Source organism: Hemiscyllium ocellatum, chromosome 2, assembly GCF_020745735.1.
Source record: "Hemiscyllium ocellatum isolate sHemOce1 chromosome 2, sHemOce1.pat.X.cur, whole genome shotgun sequence".
NCBI lineage: Eukaryota > Metazoa > Chordata > Chondrichthyes > Orectolobiformes > Hemiscylliidae > Hemiscyllium > Hemiscyllium ocellatum.
In genome coordinates, this window is record NC_083402.1 from 126,245,529 (window position 1) to 126,266,443 (window position 20,915).

At 38.3% G+C, this 20,915-nt stretch overlaps 1 protein-coding gene across 7 annotated transcripts in view; it reads right to left on the bottom strand.

Annotated features, from left to right (window-relative positions):
- bnc2 (basonuclin zinc finger protein 2) overlaps positions 1-20,915 on the bottom strand; it is a 756,635-nt gene that overhangs the window by 99,108 nt on the left and 636,612 nt on the right. For 5 of the 7 annotated variants that reach the window (XM_060839984.1, XM_060839964.1, XM_060839948.1 and 2 more), the window contains one exon: positions 10,144-10,170. The exons of the other annotated variants lie outside the window; for them this stretch is intronic. In XM_060839984.1, the coding sequence (XP_060695967.1) occupies positions 10,144-10,170 (27 nt within the window). The remainder of the gene's footprint in view (positions 1-10,143; positions 10,171-20,915) is intronic. 7 annotated transcript variants of the gene reach the window in all.

Sequence of the window (20,915 nt, forward strand, 5' to 3'; positions counted from 1 at the left end):
TGTGAACAAAAGAGGTAAAGTTAGTAAGTTTGCTGATGACATCAAAATTGGAGGTGTAGTGGACAGCGAAGAAGGTTACCTCAGATTACAACAGGACCTTGATCAGATGGGCCAATGGGGTGAGAAGTGCCAGACGAAGTTTAATGGTGCTCCATTTTGGGAAAGCAAATCTTAGCAGGACTTATACACTTAATGTTAAGGTCCTAGGGAGTGTTGTTGAACAAAGAGACCTTGGAGTGCAGGTTCAAAGCTCCTTGAAAGTGCAGTCGCAGGTAGATAGGATAGTGAAGGCGGCGTTTGGTATGCTTTCCTTTGTTAGTCAGAGTATTGAGTACAGGAGTTGGCAGGTCATGTTGCAGATGTATAGGATATTGGTTAGGCCACTGTTGGAATATTGTCTGCAGTTCTGGTCTCCTTCCTATTGGAAATATGTTGTGAAACTTGAAAGGGTTCAGAAAAGATTTACAAGGATGTTGCCAAGGTTGGAGGATTTGAGCTATCAGGAGAGGTTGAATAGGCTAGGGCTGTTTTCCCTGAAGCGTCAGAGGCTGAGGGGTAACCTTATAGAGGTTTATAAAATCATTAAGGGCATGGAAAGGATAAATAGACAAAGTCTTTTCCCTGGGGTGGGCAAGTCCAGAAGTAGAGGGGGTAGGTATAGGATAAGAGGGGAAAGATAGGTCTCTTTTATAAGTGGCAACTTTTTCACACAGAGGGTGGTACATGTATGGAATGAGCTGCCAAAGGAAGTGGTGGAGGCTAGTACAATTGCAACATTTAAACAGCATCTGGATGAGTATATGAATAGGAAGGGTTTGGAGGGATATGGGCCAGATGCTGGCAGGTGGGACTAGATTGGTTTGGGATATCTGGTCAGCATGGATGAGTTGGACCGAAGGATCTGTTTCTACGCTGTACATCTCTATGAATCTAAATATCAACTTCTGCCATGGTGAGATCTGAATCCATGCCCTCGGAACATTAGACTGGAGTTATGAATTACTGGTCCAGTGACATCGCCACTACACCACTGCCTTTTGCTTTGTAAAGTAAAAATGCACTCACACAATTGACCAAAACATAGAACTGAAAGGTGTTTTTTGCTATTTATCTTTTCAACGACTGAAAATAAACAATTTATGGGGTATCTTGAAAATTGATAATCACCCAGAATTTTGGAAAGTCCCTGATGCAAGCCTTCCAATAGGATAAATGACATTTGTTTATGTTCTGTTTAACGTGGGATGGAACCATACACTCAGACTGTCAGGTATTTAGGCAGAACATTGGTACAACTGACTTTTCCCCAAATTCAAACCACAAGAACCATGAATGAAACCATTTTTTTTTGGTTCAGGGCAAGACACTGTGGAGGAGTCTTATTTCAACTTCACTATTCTGTAATCAAATGACATAATGCAGTCAAATAAGTCTGATCATAACTATTGTTATATGTTCATCCAAACTCTCTCTCAAAAAATTTAATTTTTCGTTCTAATCCTGAAAGGATTACAATATTTAATGTCCCCAGAGTAAAGAATCCTCATAGAAAGAATGATCACAACAGAATCAAACTTTTCACTCATTTTGAGAGTGAGGAATGGGGGTCTGAAAGATTCTTAAACTTAAATAAAGGCAATGACAAAGATATAAAGGTAGAGTGGTGAGAATGGAATGGGAAAACACGTCTGAGGGAATAGATTATAGAGAAGCAGTGGCAGACATCTCAGGAGGTATTTCATAACTCTTAAGGAAGATATATTTATTGAAAATGAAAGGCTCTGTGAAATAGATCCACCATACATGGCTAACTAAGAAAATTAAAGATGGTACAAAGAACTATTGTGAAAAATAGTGGTAGGCTGACAGAGTTTTAGAAACCAGCAACCGTTTACTGAGATATAATGAAGGGAGAAATTAGCCTATAAGAATAAACTAGCAAGAAACATCCAAACACCGTGAAAGCTTCTACAAATACATAACATGGAAACAGTAGCATTAAAGTAAGCATTGGTCCATTAGTGGATGAGACTGAGTATTAATAATGGGAAACAAAGGAGATAATTTGAATAAGTATGTTGCATCTGCGTTCAGAGCAGAAGACAATAAAACCATCACAAGCATTGGAGCAAAATCAAGATGCAAAAAGGTAGGAAAAAGTTTAAAATAAACACTATCACTCGAGAAAAAGTACAAGAAAAACAAATGGGTCTAAAGGTTGGCAGGTCCCCTGGATTTGGAGGTACAAATTCTATCATCTTAAAAAAAATGGCTACAGAAATAGTGGATGCATTGTTTGAAACCAATGATCCAGAAGATTGGAAATTTACAAATGTGACAATTGTATTCCAGAAAGGTGTGAGTCAGAGAGCTGAAATCCAAAGGCCAGTTAACCTCATACCAGTTATTGGAAAACTGCTGGATTCCATTATTATAGAAGCAATTTCAAGACATTTAGCTAATCACACAAAACACATTCAGAAAGGTGTCACACAGAATGTTATTACACAGGTTAACAGTTTATTGTATTAACATAATGTATGGTATTAACATTAATAAATGATTGGGTAATTAATAGGAAACATAAAGAAAGGATAAATGGGTCATGTTTAGGTCGGCAAATATAAATAATGGATTGTCACAAATATCAGTGCTGGCCCCAACTATGTTTTTAATTAAATCATGGATGCGGGCATCATAGGCTGGGCCAACATTTATTGCCTACTCTTCAATTCCCTTGAAGGTGTTATTGAGCTACCTTCTTGAACCACTGTGGTCCATTTGGTGTAGTTAGAAACACAATGACATTAGGGAGGAAATTTGATGGTTTTGAAGTCAGGATGGTAAGTGGTTTAGAGGCAAAATTGGCAATGGTGATATGAACATGTATTTGTTGGCCTTAGATGGCAGTGGTTGTGGTGCTGTCTAAGGATTTCTGGTGAATTTCTGCAGTGCATTTTGTAGACAGTACTCACTGCTGCTACTGATTGTCAGAGGTGGAAGGACTGAACACGTGGATGTGGCAACAATCTGGCTGCTTTGTCCTGGATGGTGTCAAGCTTCTTGAGTGTTGTTGGAGCTACACTCATCCAGGAAAGTGGGAAGTATTCTGTCACACTCCTGACTTGTGCCTTGTAAATGGTGGATAGATTTGGGGAGTCAGGAATGAGTTACTTGCTGAAATATTCTTAGCTTCTGATCTGTGCTTGTAGTCACTGTAGTTGTAAGGCAAGTTCAGTTCAGTGTGTACTCATTGGTCAACCCTAGAACGTACATAGTGTTAGTTAAGACCATTGAAAGTCAAGGGTGGTGTGGTTAGATTGTTGTTGGAAATAGTCATTGCCTGGAACTTGTATGGTGTGAATGTTGTCACTTGTCAGCTCAAGCCTGGATATTGTTCAAACATTGCTGCATTTGAACGTGGATTGCTTCAGTACCTGAGGAATCGTGACTGGTACTGAACATTGTGCAATCATCGACAAACATCCCCAATGCTGTGCTTATGATGGAGGGAAGGTCATTGATGAAGCAATTGAAAATGATTGGGCTTAAGACAATAGGGACTCCTAAAGAGATATCTTGGAACTGGTGATGGACCTCCAACAACCATACTAATCTCCAGTGTGTCAGGTATGGCTCCAATCAGTAGAGAGCTTTCCCCTGATTCACATTGATTCCAGTTTTGTTAGGGGTCCTTGATATCACACTTGAATAAATGTGACCTTGATGTCACATGCTGTCACTCTCACCTCATCTCTGGAATTCAAACTTTTGTTAACAATTGAACCAAGACTATAATGAGGTCAGGAGTTGAGTGGCCCTGGTGGAACCCAAACTGGACATCACAAAGCAGGTGCTGCATGAAAACTCTATTGCTGACACCTTCCATCACTTTACAGATGATCGAGAGTAGACTGACAGGGCAAGTAGCTGGTCAGGGTGAACTTGTCTTATTTTCTGTGTACAAAATATGTTCCACACTATTAAGTAGATGTCAGTGTTGTAGCTGTACTAGAATAGTTTCGCTGGGGTTCAGTGAGTTCTACAGCACATCGTCAGTACTATTGTCGGAATACTGTCAGGCTCATAGTCCTTAGTATAAAGTGCCTCCAACTGTTTATTGATATCCCATTGAATGAATCAAATTGGCTGAAGACTAGCTTCTATGACACTGGGCACCCTAAGAGGAGGTCGAGATGAATCATCAACTTAGCAATTATGGTGGAAAATTGTCCTGAATGCTTCGGTCTTTGTTAATGATTCTGATGAAGGAAAAAAGTGTGTCGTAGGCAAATTAACTGCTAAAGCAAACGTAGTAGGTGTCAATGAGATAAAGGTAGATGCAGTGAGTGGGCATACATTTGGCTGATGGAATATAGTTTAGAAAAATGGGAAACTTCGGCAGAACAGTATTTAAATGGAGGGTGACTGCAGAATGATGATGCACAAAGAAATCTGTGCAGTTTTGCACCAGAAGCACAGTTGTGCAGGTATAACAAATTGTCGGGAAAGTGAACAGAATACTGATCTTTTTTATATGGAGGATGAAGTATGAAAGTATTGAAGTCATACTACATACGTTGTGTATCGGTGAACTTCAAGAATACTATATATTCTTTAGTCCCCTTACATAAATATACATTCATTGGAAGCAGTTCAGGGAAGGCTCATTAAGCTGAATTCAAGGGTAAATGTTTTTTTTAAACCTACAAAGTCTCTGCATAGAAAAACAAACGTTCTGGGTAGTCTTTTGTTCCTAGCATTTGAAATGTATCTACTTCTATTATATTACTGCAGATGAATTTGCAGTCTTTTATGTGGTGTGGGGTGGATTGGGATAGGGGGAGCAGGAAGGCTGTTGGACAATTAAGTGATATGATTCGTCTATTTAATTGTCTGGTTTGCTTTCCATCTTTAACTGATCAAAACAAGAGTTGTCAAATTGTTTCATTATTCTCAGATATGAATGATTCAATGATTTAGATTTCGATATGTGCATAGACTTATATCATCCAGTACAGATTTTAGACATGTGAACTGATGACATTGACAACAGAGCAAAGCACTTAACAGTTCATTGAGGATACAGAATCCTATTTAAAATAATGGCTTCCCATCGGTCAGTTAATCAATAGCTTGGCACGGAGTTCCATGTCTACTTCCCAACTTGCCTCATCCACACTGAGCAAATTCATAATGCAATGAAGTCAACAAGATTTACAAATTGCCATCTGCTTTGCAATCCAAGTCAAACAGATATCAAAAGTTAAACTGTGTAAATGTTATGGACAAATACAGAGAGATCAGCAATACTGTGGGCTCGCAGTGACATGTGTAAAGGACACCAGTGTGCCTCATCTGCTTACCATGCCACCTGATTGAATTCCATTCATGCAACCCACTTCCAGCTGCTGCATCTTACTCTGTGAAATTATATCACTCTGTCTGTTTAAAATGTCTGTTTAATATTGGCCAATGTTTACCCATGTCAGGGTAAATGTGGCACACATCTGTCCAGGGAAAAAGATTCTAAGCACAACAAAAATGTGTCAAATCCAAAAAAAGGGAGATGAATTATTAGCACGCTGACTCCTTTCCTGGCTTTGAAAAGATATTGCAATGGAGTTCAGGTGTGATAAAGCATGAAGTAGAATTCAGATATTCTCAGGCCTCTACAAATAGCCCAGAAAACACTTGAATTGATGGCAGATGATACAGACAAGGAATTGCAAATTTGTTGTGAGTAGTGATTCCTGCAAGATAATTACTGTAGCATCGATACAAAAACTATCTTGTGACAACTCTAGATGGAACTCCTAAAGATAAAAGCAAGCTTGAAAATATACTTTATAGAGTCCTCTGCAGATCAGATTCTGAATGATATTTGAATTAGATTACACCTTGCTCCAATCTTCAAACTCTAGTTGGATTATTACTGCGTGGGACTCTGCTCCTTCCAAGTCCCCTGTCCTTTGTCAGCAGAGCAGCTAGTTTCATCTAATCCATTTATATTGACATTTACTCAATTTGATGCTTCTGAATACTGTAACAAATTGCTCTATTGATGCAGGTGTAATGTAATAACTAAAATAAACTCTGAAGAAAGCATTAGTGCTGAATTCAGGAGCCAATTGGGGATGTAGAAAGTTCAAGCTCATTGGTTTCTTTTAATTTACTAATGGAGTGCGTATCCTCCCAAAAAATCTATTTGCAGAATTCATGTAGTCATAAGAGATATTATTTCTGGGAATACATGATCAAAAAGATAGGAACTGCACTCCAACCCCATTTCCAGGTCTATTAACAAAGGTGTGTCTGTAACAATTCCAAAAGAAGATAAGAGGAAACTGAAAGATGATTTTGACTCCACACTCTGTGGTATTGTAAATGAAGATGACCAGCTTGTAGCATAAACAATATGCAATAAAACCATTTATCTTTTCTCAGGACAGCGCAGACATTTTAGTGAAATGTCTGATAGCATTTTAGCCAAGAACACCTGCTCATCAGTGGATGAAGAACAGACTTCTCATTGTCAATCCACTGAAAGCTGGAAAAGAAAAGAAGCTTTGTTCACTTGTGTCGTCTGAGCACTCAGACACCTGCTTTATTTTGGACAATGGGATATATTATATTGTGTGAGTTGTCAAATGCACAATCATTCCAGCAAAAATGGGAATTTCACCTGAAAAACAGAGTGGCAGAGAAACACATTTTCCTCTTGTAACTCATGCTTGACGGATATGAGCCCACAAACCTGTTAAACCCTTTCTGCAAATGAGGATGAGAGAATAAGCATCTGTTTTACTGAATCTCTGTCTGTCCTTAACTCTCTGAACCTCCCAACAATTTGCTGGTTGATTCCCTCACGACCAAACCTTGTCTAGCAGCACTGTCCTTTTGGTCAGCTCAGTCAGTAGTGGTGCGGCCAAGGCATTCTTGGTGATGGATATGGAAGACACCCACCTAGTTTACATTCTGTGCCCTTGGCATTCTCCATGTGGTGATCAATATGGAGAAGCACTGATTCATCAGCCAAGGACAGGCAGTATGTGTCACTGTCTGCATATGTTATGGGGTCAAGTGTTATTCATTATCAAGGACCTGAAGTATTCCTATCAAGATTGCCCATTCTTAATTACCCTCAGTAGGGCTGTGGTGAACCAAAATCTTTAACTTTTGCAGTTCATTTAGTGTGGGTACACTTACCACTCTGTTAGAAAGAAAGGGGAGAAGTTCTAAGATTTTGACCTACTGAGAATGAAGAAATGGAATTACTGTTTTAAGATGGTGGGTAGGGTGACAATCAAACAGGCCTCGTTTATCTTGGATGGTATTGAATTCGAGTGTTTTCAGAACTATACTCATCCAGACAAGTGGAGTGTATTTCATCTAATTTCTTATTTGTGCTTTGTGGTGGAAAGTTTTTAAGGAATCAGAAAGTGAATTACTCACTGCAGAATTCCCAACCTCACACCGATCCAGTAGCTACACTATTTATTTTGGTTAGTTTAAGTACATTTCTGGTCAATGATACCAGGATGTTGGCAGAGAGATTCAGCAATGGTAAGGTTGTTGAATGTCTTGTTTGGCACTTGTGGTATGAATGTTACTTCACACTTATCTGCTCAAGTTTGACTACTGTCCAGTTCTTGCAACCTATGGACATGGACTACTTCATTATTGTTGAAAATTCTGTGGTAATCAGCAGGCATTCTCATCTATGACTGTAGGATACAGGAAAAGTTATTGTTGAAGCAGCTGATGATGATTGAACTTGAAGTCTTCAAGAATCACAACTATATTTCTTTGGTGATCAGTATGATCCCATTCCGTGGAAGTTTTCTTCTCAATTTCTATTAACTTCAGTTTTACTAGGTTCCATAATGTCCCCTTTGATCAAATGCCATCTTGATGTCAAAGCCAATTACTCTCAGCTCTACTCTCGCAGAATTCAACTTTTTTCTCCATGTTTGAACCAAGGATATACTGAATGGAGTTCAGCAGTCCTGGTAGAACCAAAGGAGAGGATTAGTGAGTAGATTCATTGGCAAATAAATAGCACTTGATAGCACAGTTGCTGACATATTCCATCATATAACTGAATGCATATGATTGTGATCATGTATGGGGTTTTCCATGCATGAAGTTCTGTGTGTATCAAATTCTGTGTATATATGTGTGCACAATTCTGAGAGCACGTTTGTATGCACAACTTTGTTTGTTTGCGAATGTGAGAGAGGCTCTCAATATATTTGTCTATTCATGTGACATTTTGAGTGTATACGTATGAGATGCTTTGTGTGTGTTGTGTGTGTGTGTGTGAGTGATTATTTCTGTAAGTGACTGTATGAGTGTACTTTAGACTGTGTGCGTAATAGTGTGTGTGAGAATTCATCAGGTAAAGAATTGTAGAAGTGGATGTTAAAATTATATTGTACAGCACTTTCATGATATAATGATATTGATTATTATCTAAGCAAGATTACTGAAACAACATTCTCTTGAAGAGAGGCTGCATTAGTACTGAGACAGTGCTGGTATGGCATGATGTTCAGATCAAGAATGCTGTTTCTTCAGAAATTTTTTGTCAGTCTTCAAACAATCATCATAAAATCAAAAACAGTCAAACATCTTCTGAAGATCTCAGTTGTGATTTATTCAGTAACATTCCTTCCTTTGAATCAAAAAAGTTCTGGAATCACAACCTAATTCAGAGGTTTGTGTATGCAATCCGGGCTCTCTATCCTAGTGCGGTACTGAGGAAGTGTTGCACGGCTGAAGTAACCATTTTTCAGAAGAGATGGTAAACACATGCTTTGCCAGTTTTCTCAGATGGACATGTTAGATCCCACAACACTATTTCCAAGAAAAATAGAGGAGTTCTATTTTTCTTAATCAATACTTATTCCTCAGCTTTATCATTAAAACAGGTTATATATTGTGGTGTTTGGGAGATTGCCTTGTACAAATTGGCTTCTATGTTTCTCACATTACAACAGTGACTACACCTCAGCAAATTTCTTCATTGGTTTAAAGCATGTTAGGCATTGTGAGAAATAGTTGAAAAATACAGGTTCTTCTTGCAACAAGAATCTAAAGAAAAATAATTAGAGAAGGAAGATGTGAAATTAAGAGGAACTGAGAGTTTAGAATAATAAGTAAGCAATGAAAGATGACAATGAAAGGATGATGGCTGCTGGTACATTCAACTCTCTGCCACGCCAATGACACATTTCAAGCAATTCAAATCACCCTTTAGTGGTGCTTTTGGCTTTGGGTGTGTTGTCAATATTAAAATTGCTCCAATTAAACAATCCTTTACTTTTGATTCCTTTGTAAGCATCTTACATAAGGATGGCATTTATTCCATGGGGGCTATACTGCCTCTTTGTAAAATCTGTCCAAATTATACCCGTGTCCCAGCTTTTCCCCATAACAGTGCAAATACGGTTCCTTTTTTATTAAAGGAAAGTAGGGAACATTTCTTACAGCAACTGATCTTTGGGAATCCAATCCAATCCAATGTGAAAGCTTGCTAGTTGGTTGATTCAGCAACTGCAGAATTGATTTGAAACTGACACACAGATAATGGAGGGGAGTGGGGGTGGGGGGTGGGGGGGGGATGTGGGTGGCTTTCTGGGCATTAAAGAGAGATAAGTTTGATTTTACGTTGTACATCAGCTCAGGCAGTTTCACTAACAGGAGATGATTATATCAGTATATAAATCAGAACTGGAATGGGAGGGACTCTGGCAATACGGGAAGCTTCAATACACTGTTGTTAATAATAGACTTCCCTTTAAATCAGCAGAATAGCAACACTCCCTTAGCACAGTTTCCAAACAGTACCATAATTTCTTACATCTATTGATACAAGACTGCATTTTACTCAATGAATTAGCTTTCTTAATCCTAATTATGATCTTCACATCAGACAGTTGTCAGAATATGCAGTACCGCAGAAGCAGTTGTATCTTATTTACAGGTTGTCTGACATTCAAAGTTAAAAAGTATGTTTATGCACAATTTTAACATACTCGTACCAAATCTACATAGGGTGTACTTGCAAGTATTTCATTCAAAAGTTTACAATTTCACAATAAGCTACAACTACGTGTAAGATTAGTAAATGGTTTATACCTGTGCGGTATTCTGTGTATGAGATGCCTGAGAAATGGGTTAAATAAAAAAAAAGAAAGAAAAATTAGTTATAAATCAGGAAACTAGTGCTTTCATAATCAGTAATGTTACACCTGATAAATATACAGTGTTAACAAGTCAATACATATTCAGAAACAAAATGGGACTCCTTTCCCACACTTTCAATAATGTCAAAGGCTACACCACCATTGAAAAGTCACGTTTCTCCCCTTGTGAGCTGGCTTGAGAAATATGGAGAAAAGCTGTAAAATAATTATTGAGTTAATTTGTTTCCTTTAGTTTGGAAAACTTGACTAAGAGTTTCAATACAGACAACCTTCCTACATGGGGACAGGATTTTGTAGAGCTCCGTTCATATGATCTCTTATGACATGTTATAATAATCCCGCATCTTCATATAGAAACACAGGGGAACATTCAAACTCATTAGCCCTTTTTTCATCATCCAAAATACAGAGTCTGAACATATATTCTCCCTAAAAAGAGGAGAAAAGATTGACCTGCATTTGTAAAATCACCAAATGCTATGGTTTACCATCAAATTGGACTACTAACTGCATAATGAATGGGGAAGGTAATTGATGTAATTTAAACTAGTCACCGGAGATGGATCAAGTCAAGAAAAAAAAGGTGAACAGGATCTGCAATTAAAAAAAAGAACACGTGATTTTCTGTCATTTATTTTAAAACATTGAAGTAGTACATCAGCGTAAATTGACCTTCGTTCCCTTCTCTCCAGCCTAGTGAATTGTTGGAGATCTCTAATTATTATTTATATAATTGCTCAAGAGCTAACGCCTTTACTTATTTATCTGGCCAGTGACAGCTATCAGTGAAAACAGGCAGACATCTCTTTCAAAACAAATTACCATAAATGATTGCATATGCAACTGATTTAACAAATCTAGTGTTTTGGCCTGGTTGGTGCAATGGCTTTACAGATTCACCATCACAGTCTTGGTTTCAACTGAGTTCAGGTTGAGAGGTCAAATATTTGATTCAATAAGTAATATCTTCAAAACATTTTTCTTCTATAAAGTATAGTACTTAGTAAGTGCAACCATCTTCCTTCCCCACTTCCCACAAACAAACATTGTACATTAACAAAGTCTAGTTTAGTTTCAACTCATTTAGATCATTTAGAAAACTCCCTATAATCAAATACAAATTATACAAAGTTGTCAATTTCACTCTAAGGGGTCACAAATACGACTGGTGTATGTGACAGAAATGGGGAACATTTCTCTAAGATCAAGAGACAAAGCAAATGGAGCTTCACTCTGCATCTGACATTTGCATAACTTGGGAATGATTAACGCTAGTCAGGGATGCAAAAGATAAAGGTTTAAAAACGCTATATACATTTGCCACTTCAATAATCATATCTTTTTTTTCTTAAAGTTTAGGAAGTTAATTCAATCAAGTCAGTTTGTTAATTAAAACCTTTTTGGAGATGGATTACAAGATTGAGTTATTGATTAGGTTTTTAAAAAAAACTCCTTCATATGATGTGATCCTCATTGGCAAGACCAAAATTTGTTGTCTAAGCTTAATTGCCCTCAAGAAGGTTGTGCTAAGCTGCCTTTTTGAATCACTGCAGTCCATGGAGTGTAGCTAGGAAGTGAGTATTGGGATTTTGACCAATCGACAATGAAAGAACGACAATAGATTAGTGTGTAGCTTAGAGGTGAATTTGATGGTGGAAGTGTTCAGTTATCTTTGCTGCCCTTTCCTTCTAGACTGTCAAGCTTTGGGATATGCTGTTGCAGGAATCTTGGAAAGTTTTTGCACTGTGTCTTGTTTATGATACACACTGTTGCCACTCTGTGTCAGTAGTGGAGAGAATGAATCTTTAAGGTGGTGGATGGGGTGTCAATAAGCAGGCTGTTTTCTGTGGATGGTGTGTGGCATCTCGATTTGGAGATTATTACAAATGGGGAGTAGTACATAACAATCCTGACTTGTGCCTTATAGATATTTGAACATGCTTTGGGGAATCAGGAAGTGAATTACTCATGATGGAATTCCCAACTTCTGACCTATTCTTGTAGCCACAGTATTTATATGGCAGGGCTAAATTGTATTTCAAGAATTACTGACTGGGAATCTCAGCTTCCTTACCTTTGCTAGCACCACTGAGAATAGACATGAAGATGAGTGTGGTGTTCATGAATTAGGGCTATTGCCTATTAGAATTAAACTTTAGATGATGTAGGCTGATGGTGAAATAATTCTGGACTTAAAGTTCATTCATGTAAAAAGAACTTTAAAACAAGATCCACTATGGAGAATTTTAGAATAAGTCAAAAACAAGATTGAACATAGCTATAAAATTCTGCTTCAGTATTACATGTTTCCAAGCTCAGTGGAGCTATGAACTGTGCATTTCCAAAAGTCAAAACAGGCCTCTGCTGACACACAGTGTGAACAGAAGAAAACTTGCATCAAATAAAGGAGACTCATGATTAGAGACTTACTAGATCCAGACCTCCGTGGCATGACTGTGGGCATTCTGCTTTTTAACTGCTTAGTTAAATGGAACAGGTTGCTTTTCTATTGTTTCTCATGTGAGAGTATCAAGTGATCTTTTCTAATTTTCAAGTAACTATTTATTCAATATAACAGGTACAATACCGTATTGTGGCTGTTATATTGAATAGATCATATAACTTACTTTTTATTTACTTGAAAATCAGAAATCATTCCACATACCATGAGCCTGCCTAATGCTAATTACCAATAAGCAGAATCAGCAAACACATCGAGTCACAGAAGATTCTTGAATCTAAAACTTGCACTGAATAAACCAAAGATCTAATTCAAATTTTAGAACTTAAGAACTAGAAGCAGGAGTAAGCAATTCAGGTCCTCAAGCCTACTTCATCATTCAATACAATCTCATCTTGAAGTAATGGTTCATGATATTTTAATATCAAAGCCTGGAATTTTATTACGTTCAGTCACTGTGTCATCACATCCACGTATCTCCGACCCAACTGGTGAGGTGTATTTGTGTTTTTCCAGTTGCTTAATCTGAGGATTTAGAGATTGGAATTCTATGTTTTTCTATTCTGCATTTCCTAAAGAGTTCCACTGTCATGACAATAAAAATTAATGCATGAACAATGTTTCCTGAGTTTTACTAAAGTTTCTAATTGATTACATTAAGAGCACAATCTCACTGGAACAAAATAGAATAGAACATAGAACATCACAGTGCAGTACAGGCCCTTTGGCCCTCGATGTTGCGCCAATCTGTGGAACCAATCTGAAGTCCATCTAACCTAAACTATTCCATTCTCATGCATATGCCTATCCAATTACTATTTAAATGCCCTTAACATCAGCGAGTCTACTACTGTTGCAGGCAGTGCATTCCATACTCCTACTACACTCTGAGTAAAGAAACTACCTCTGACATCTGTCCTATATCTATCACCCCTCAATTTAAAGCTGCTTCAATAAAAAGTACTGCATCACAAAGAACAAATTTACCAGCATGCTGGTTCATCTAAAAATTACAGAAATTGCTGGCAATACATTAAATGCATTTGTTTCCCTCCCTTATCCAAGATGACATCGACCACTTCTATCTACTTTTTCCAGAACACATTGAAAATTACATTATCCTGTTCAAATTCTCTTCATGGTCTCATCCAGTTCTGTGTAATGTTTTGCAGCTCTACATTTTCCATTTTATGAGTGTTCCTTCAATTCTGGCCTCTTGAACAACCTGAATATTCTCTATTCCATATTTGATCGAGTCTTCATCTACCTTGGTCTGAACGTGTGGAATTCCCTCCCAGAAACTTCCTATCTTTAAGATAATCATTAAAAACTATTGTATGACCAAATATTTGATATCCTGTACCAATATCTCCTGACATCTCAATGTCAGATTTTGGCTCATGACTCTCCTGTGAAATGCCTTGGGACATTTCACAGAGTTAATGGCATTATATAAATGCATATTGTTAAAATAAATAAAAGGCTCTTTAATACAATCTACTTGGAGTCTATGTATGGCTATGTCGGCATGGACTTACCTCCCACGTCTTTTGTGAATTCTTTAATTTTAAAATGAATTTTTTATATTCTCCCAAAACTTTACAAAGTGATATACTGCGGTAAATCAAAACTGTGTGTGAAGCAGATGGTAGCATAATTTTCTGCAACTATGGGAACAGTGGCATGGTGATAATGTTGCTGAACTAGTAATCCAAAGTCAGGATTAATGCTCTAGAGGCAATGACAATGAGAGGTATTTAAAATTAATTCAATAAATCTGAAATTTAAAGATAGTCTCAGTATTGGGGACTATGAAACTATCAGTTTGTCATAAAAAAAACACATCTGTTTCACTAATGCCCTTCAGAGAAAGGAATCTATCTTTATCTGGGCTTCCTCCATGTGACTCCAGATACACAGAAATGTGGCTAATTCTTAACTGCCCTTTGAAATTATCGATCAAGCCACTCAGCTGTATTAAACTGCTACAAATAAGAGTAAAACTGGGTGGATCACCCAGGATCGATCCAGGCGCAATAAAGCCACAATCTTGCAAAGTCCTTTTCATCAACATCTGTAGTCCATGTGCCAAAATTGGCACAGTTGTTGCAAAGATTTTTCAAGCAACAAACTGATACATTCATAATTGACAAATTATACCTTACAAATATGATCCGAAACTCTTCCATCACCACCACTGGATGATGCCCTCTTCCACTAGCAACACAGACCTACCAGAGGTAGCAACATATTGCTATATTGTCAGGACAGAATAGCCTTGGGAGTCTTTAAAAGTAACCTCATGTCATGAGGCATAAGTCAAAAATAGGGAAGGAACCTTCAGCTGATTACGTTCTATTGCTCTCTGATCAGTTAGTACTTATTTATTAGTACTCCTTAATCCTGAACACTGCCTAGAAGCAGTAGCAAGGGTAGCAAGTGCACATTATATACTCCGAATGGATGCTTTCATCATTTGTCACCAAGAGTGGCTGGAGGACACCACTGACTGAACCAGTTGAATCCTGAAGGATGTAGATCTTTGAAAGTGGAAGGACACATTGACAGAGGTTAGCAAAGCAGATGGGATCTTGGGGTACATAAATTGATGTATTGATGACAAAAGCAGGGAGGTTACACTCCATAAAGGTCTGACTAGGCCACAATTAAATTATTTCATACAGTTCTGATTTACAGTCTTTGAGAAGAATGTGAAGGCTGTGAGAGGCTGCAGAGAAGATTTACAAGAATGGCTCCTGGGATGAGAAAATTTCGCTGCAAGGTTAGATTGGAAAAGCCCAGGTTGTTGTTCTTGAAATAAAGAAGACTCGGGGTAGATCTGGTACAGCTTCACAAAGTAATGACAGGTTTGGTTCAGGTCGACAAAGAAAAGTTGCTTGCATTAGTTGATTGTATATGGATGAAGGGAAGCAGTGAGAGTTTGGACAAGAAATGTGGAGCAATATTTATACACGGGGTATGGTAATGGTCAGGAACCTGTAGCCTATGAGGATCAAGAAAATGAAGATGATAGATGATATCAAATTGAAATTGGATATGCTTTTGAGCAAACTAAACTTCTAAAGAGAGCGAGCAGAGGAGTAGTTCTGACTGGATTGCTTGACAGATCCAACATGGACTAAATGGCCTCAGTCAGGAATGTGATGGAATTCTCCCCACTTGCCCAGATGAATGCAACTGCAACAACACTCAACAACTTTACACCATGCTGGACAAAACAGCATGCCTGTTCAGCATCACCCCAACACCTTAAATATTCACTCCCACCATCACCATGACACAGTAGTGACAGTATATACCATCTACAAAGTAAACTGCAACCACTCATCAAGGTTTCTTTGTCAGCACCTTCCAAATGCAAAATGTTTACTGATTAAAAGGATGACAACAGCAGATCCATGGGAACACCATTGCAAGTTCCCTACCAAGTTGGATACTAATATAACTTGGAATTATTTTAATGTTCCATCACTGTCACTGGAACCCTCTCCTAAATGGCATTGTGTACATAACTACACCACAAGTATAAAGCATTTCAGGATAGGCATCAAATTATCAAGGTGAATTAAGAATGGGCAAAATATACTGATCTAAACAGCGAATTCCCAAACCCCATGCTTGAACAGATAAATGAAATGCCTGGGTCAGTGAAGGCTGGAAATAGCTACGTAACAATTTGATGATTGGAGGATGTGACGAAAAATAGATTTACACCTCTCTAAAATGAGGAAAGGGAGTATGAAGGCAGAATGTATTCTTGACTTTACACCATAGAACATAGAACATAGAACATAGAACATAGAAGGATACAGCGCAGTACAGGCCCTTCGGCCCTCGATGTTGCGCCGACCGAATCCTACCTAACCTATACTAGCCCAATAACTTCCAAATGCCTATCCAATGCCCGCTTAAATGACCATAAAGAAGGAGAGTTCACCACTGATACGGGCAGGGCATTCCATGAACTCACAACCCGCTGTGTGAAGAATCTACCCCTAACATCTGTCCTATACCTACCACCCCTTAATTTAAAGCTATGTCCCCTAGTAACACCTGACTCCATTAGCGGTAAAAGGTTCTTAGTATCTACCCGATCTAAACCCCTAATCATCTTATACACTTCTATCAGATCTCCCCTAAACCTTCTCTTCTCCAATGAGAACAGCCCCAAGTGCCTCAGCCTTTCCTCATAAGATTTTCCTACCATTCCAGGCAACATCCTGGTAAACCTCCTCTGCACTCGTTCTAAAGCTTCCACATCCTTCCTATAGTATGGCGACCAAAACTGCACACAATACTCCAGATGAGGCCGCACCAGAGTCTTATACAACTGCAACATGACCTCAGGACTCCGGAACTCAATTCCTCTGCCAATAAAGCCCAGTACACCATATGCCTTCCTCACAGCACTATTTACCTGGGTGGCAACTTTCAGAGATCTGTGTACATGGACACCAAGATCCCTCTGCTCATCCATATGCTCAATAAATATGATAATTGACGAATTATTCAAAGGAAATAATCACTATATGTCCAATGGAACTTGCAGTTGTTATACATTACAAAGTAATATATATTTATCACTAATGACACACTCATTAAACATTATATTAAAAAGACAAATGAACAGCCAGATACTACCTTTACCATGCATTACCCCTAGCAAAATGGTTCCAGTATTGTAACAACACTAGCATTTACCCAATAATGATGAAAATTGCCCAGTTATGTCCTGTACACAAAAGCAGGACAAATCAAACTAGTCAATTGCCACCCCATCAGTAAAGTGATGGAAAGTGTCATTAGCAGTGCTATCAAGCAGCATCCTACTAAGCTAAACCTGCTCAGTGACGCCCAGTTTGGGTTTTGCCACTCAACTCCTGACCTCATTGCAGCCTTTGTTCAAACATGCACAAAAGAGCTAAATTCCAGAGGTGAAACCGACAGCTCTTGACATCAAGACCATATTTAACAGAGTGTGCCTTCAAGAAGAAGCCTGAGCAAAACTGGAATCAGTGGGAAGCAGGGGGAAAACTCTCCACTGGTACGAATCATACCTGGCACATGGAAGCTGGTTGTGATCATTCAACGTCAGTTGTTTCAGTTCTAGGGAATCTCTACAAGAGTTCCTAGGACCAACCATTTTCAGTTGCTTCATTAATGACCTACCCTCCATTAAAAAGGTCAGAAGTGGAGATTTTCACTGATGATTACACAATATTCAGTACCATTTATGACTCCTCAGGTACTGAAGCAGTCCATGTTCAAATACAACAAGACCCGAAAATATATAGACTTGGGGTGGCAAGTGGCAAGTAACATTCATACCACACAAGTGACAAACAATGACCATCTCCAATAAGATACAATATAACCACTGCCACTCATCATCCAATGGTGTTGCTAGCACTGAATTCCCCACTATCAATCCTTGGGATTACAATTGACCAGAAATTCAACTTGACTCACCATATAAAAACAATTGCTACAAGATCAGAACAGAGGCTAGGAATACTGCAGTGGCTAATTCACTTCCTGACTCCTCAAAGCTTCTACACTATCTACAAGGCACAATTCAGGAGTGTCATGGAATGCTTTCCAGTTACCTGGATTAGTGCAGCTCCAACAACACTCAAGATGCTTGACACCATACCAGACAATTGGATGCTGTCTGAACTGCTGTGCTCTTCCAGCACCACTAATCCAGAATCTGGTTTCCAGCGTCTGCAGCCATTGTTTTTACCATACCGGACAAAGCAATCCCATTGATTAGCACCACATTCATTCACACTCAATCCCTCAAGCACCGAAGCTCCATAACAGCAATGTGCACTATCAAGATGTGTTGCAGAAATTTGCCAAAAATTCTTCGACAACAGCCTTCCAAATGCACACTCACTTACATCTAGAAGGACAAAGGCAGCAGATACATGGGAACTCCATGACCTGCGGGTTCCCCTCTAAGCCATTCACCATCCTAACTTGAAAATATATCACTGTTCATTCACTGTCGCTGGGTTAAAATCCTGAAATAATCTCTCTATCAGCTTTGTGGCTCAACCTATTGCAAATGGACTGCAGTGGTTCAAGAAGGCAGTTCACCACCACCTTCTCAAGGGCAACTAGAATAGGCAATAAATGCTGGCCTGTCAGTGATCCAGAAGAGAATTTAAAAAAACAGAGATGGCACAATTATTGCATAGTATAGAATTTGTAGTCATTGTGTTCCATTGCACAACATTAAATAATATTTGGATATATTTCTATTATTATAGCTTATACTGAAAATTCACATATTGTCATGGTTTGTGCAATAAGAAACAGGGACATTGAATGCTGCACTATTTTATTTTTATCTCCTGTTCAAAGGGCATTTACTTAATTTTCAATACATGTTGTTAACACAGAAATTGGAAACCACCACTCTTTATTCCAGCCGAGGGACAATAAGTGTTTGTATAATTTAAGAAGGAAGGTAACAGTCAATTAAAGCTGCTATAATGTGAAACGAATCACTCACACTGGTCACGCACACTACTCCCTCACCAGTCAAATTATTCACTTCCAGATAAGCTACTAAACCCTTATGGGGTTTAACTAATTTACTGCACAGATACTGCATGTCTGTTATAATAACAGGTAGGATGTATTGGGGTCGACCATTTATCAGAATTAGACTACTTTTCTCAATTCGCAGAGAATTGCTCTGCCTACACCATTCCCTGCATCATAACCAGGCAGCCCCATATGGCCTGCAATGTGGCAGCAAGCAAAACTGACACTCTCTTTTTATTTGTCAGATAAAGTGGAGAGGGGGCAGTGGGGGAAAAGAGTGAGTGTGTCTCTGGAGGAGCTCAGAAAAGTTTTGCAAAGGATGTGAGATACTAATAGACCTACTGCTGGAATTTTAATCATCTTCACACTTCTCTACATATGACAAGCAGGCACACTTGTTTACAAAGTTAATTATGTGTTAATGACTATGTGACAAATTGCAAATAAGGATATAACAAAAATCAGAAAGATAAATGACAAATTTTGAGGCAGGGTAAGGAATACTAAAAACTGTTTATTTGCCTCACCAGTTATTATTTGTACTGAAGGAGGAATCTGCATGTTTCTGTAATAATTGCCTTATTAGTAAGGATTGAAACGTGCTGTTTCTTAAATGAACTTAGCATATCAAATTACGCTTATAGCAATAAGCAGCAGAAATAATCTGCCACAACTTTACAGATATATTTTGGGTTCAATATCAAATTCTAAAATTTTGCTTTATAAAAAAGTGATTTTTCCAAAAGTAGACATATGTACACTTGGTTCCAAAATTTACAATGAAAAGAGGGGAGCAGCAAGGATAACAATAAATGTTTTAACATGACAACACTGCATGAGAAATTGCATGAACTACCCTAAATCAATCCTACTTAATCTATGGTGAATATCTCTCATCAGAGAATCTCTCTCTCTCTCTTTGTACAGCATCCTTTTTGATGAACACAATTACTCTGCTACAATGCGCGTTTCGTTATCGTGAATTCTTCGTAACATGATTGCCAAACTGGGGACACTGTTTTTAAAGCGTGAACTTTTAAAATGTGTTTTGGCTGTAACATGATTATGTCACCAACACTTTAATTGATGTTTCTAAAGCACAATTTTTCTATGAGACAGGATTGCACAAGAACGCAACCATTGCATTATAGAAGAACTATCTGTAATGCTATGGTACAACAGAGCAAGTGGATAGTACATTACTCAGGCTAAATCTAATAGACAAATTTATTTGCAATATGTCTAGAGTCATATCGCACAAAAACAGACCATTTGATTGAAGGTGTCCATGCCAACTGAGTTTCCCAAACTAAATTAGTCAAACTTGCTTGCATTTGACCTATATCCCTCTAAACCTTTCCTATTCATGTACCTGTCCAAATATATTTTAAATATTGTAAACAATTCTTGCAATTACCATTCATCTGGCAGTTCATTACACATACCCTCTTTTTAAAAAGGTTGCCCCTCAGGTCCCTTTTAAGTCTTTCTCCTCTCACCTTCAATATAAGCCCATTGTTTTGAACTCTCCCACCCTAGGGAAAAGACATTTGCTATTCACCCTATTCATGCCCCTCATGATTTTATAAGGTCACCCCCTCAAACTCCTGCAAAACGATAGCTCAGTGGTTAGCATTGCTGCCTCAAAGCACCAGGGCCCTGGGTCT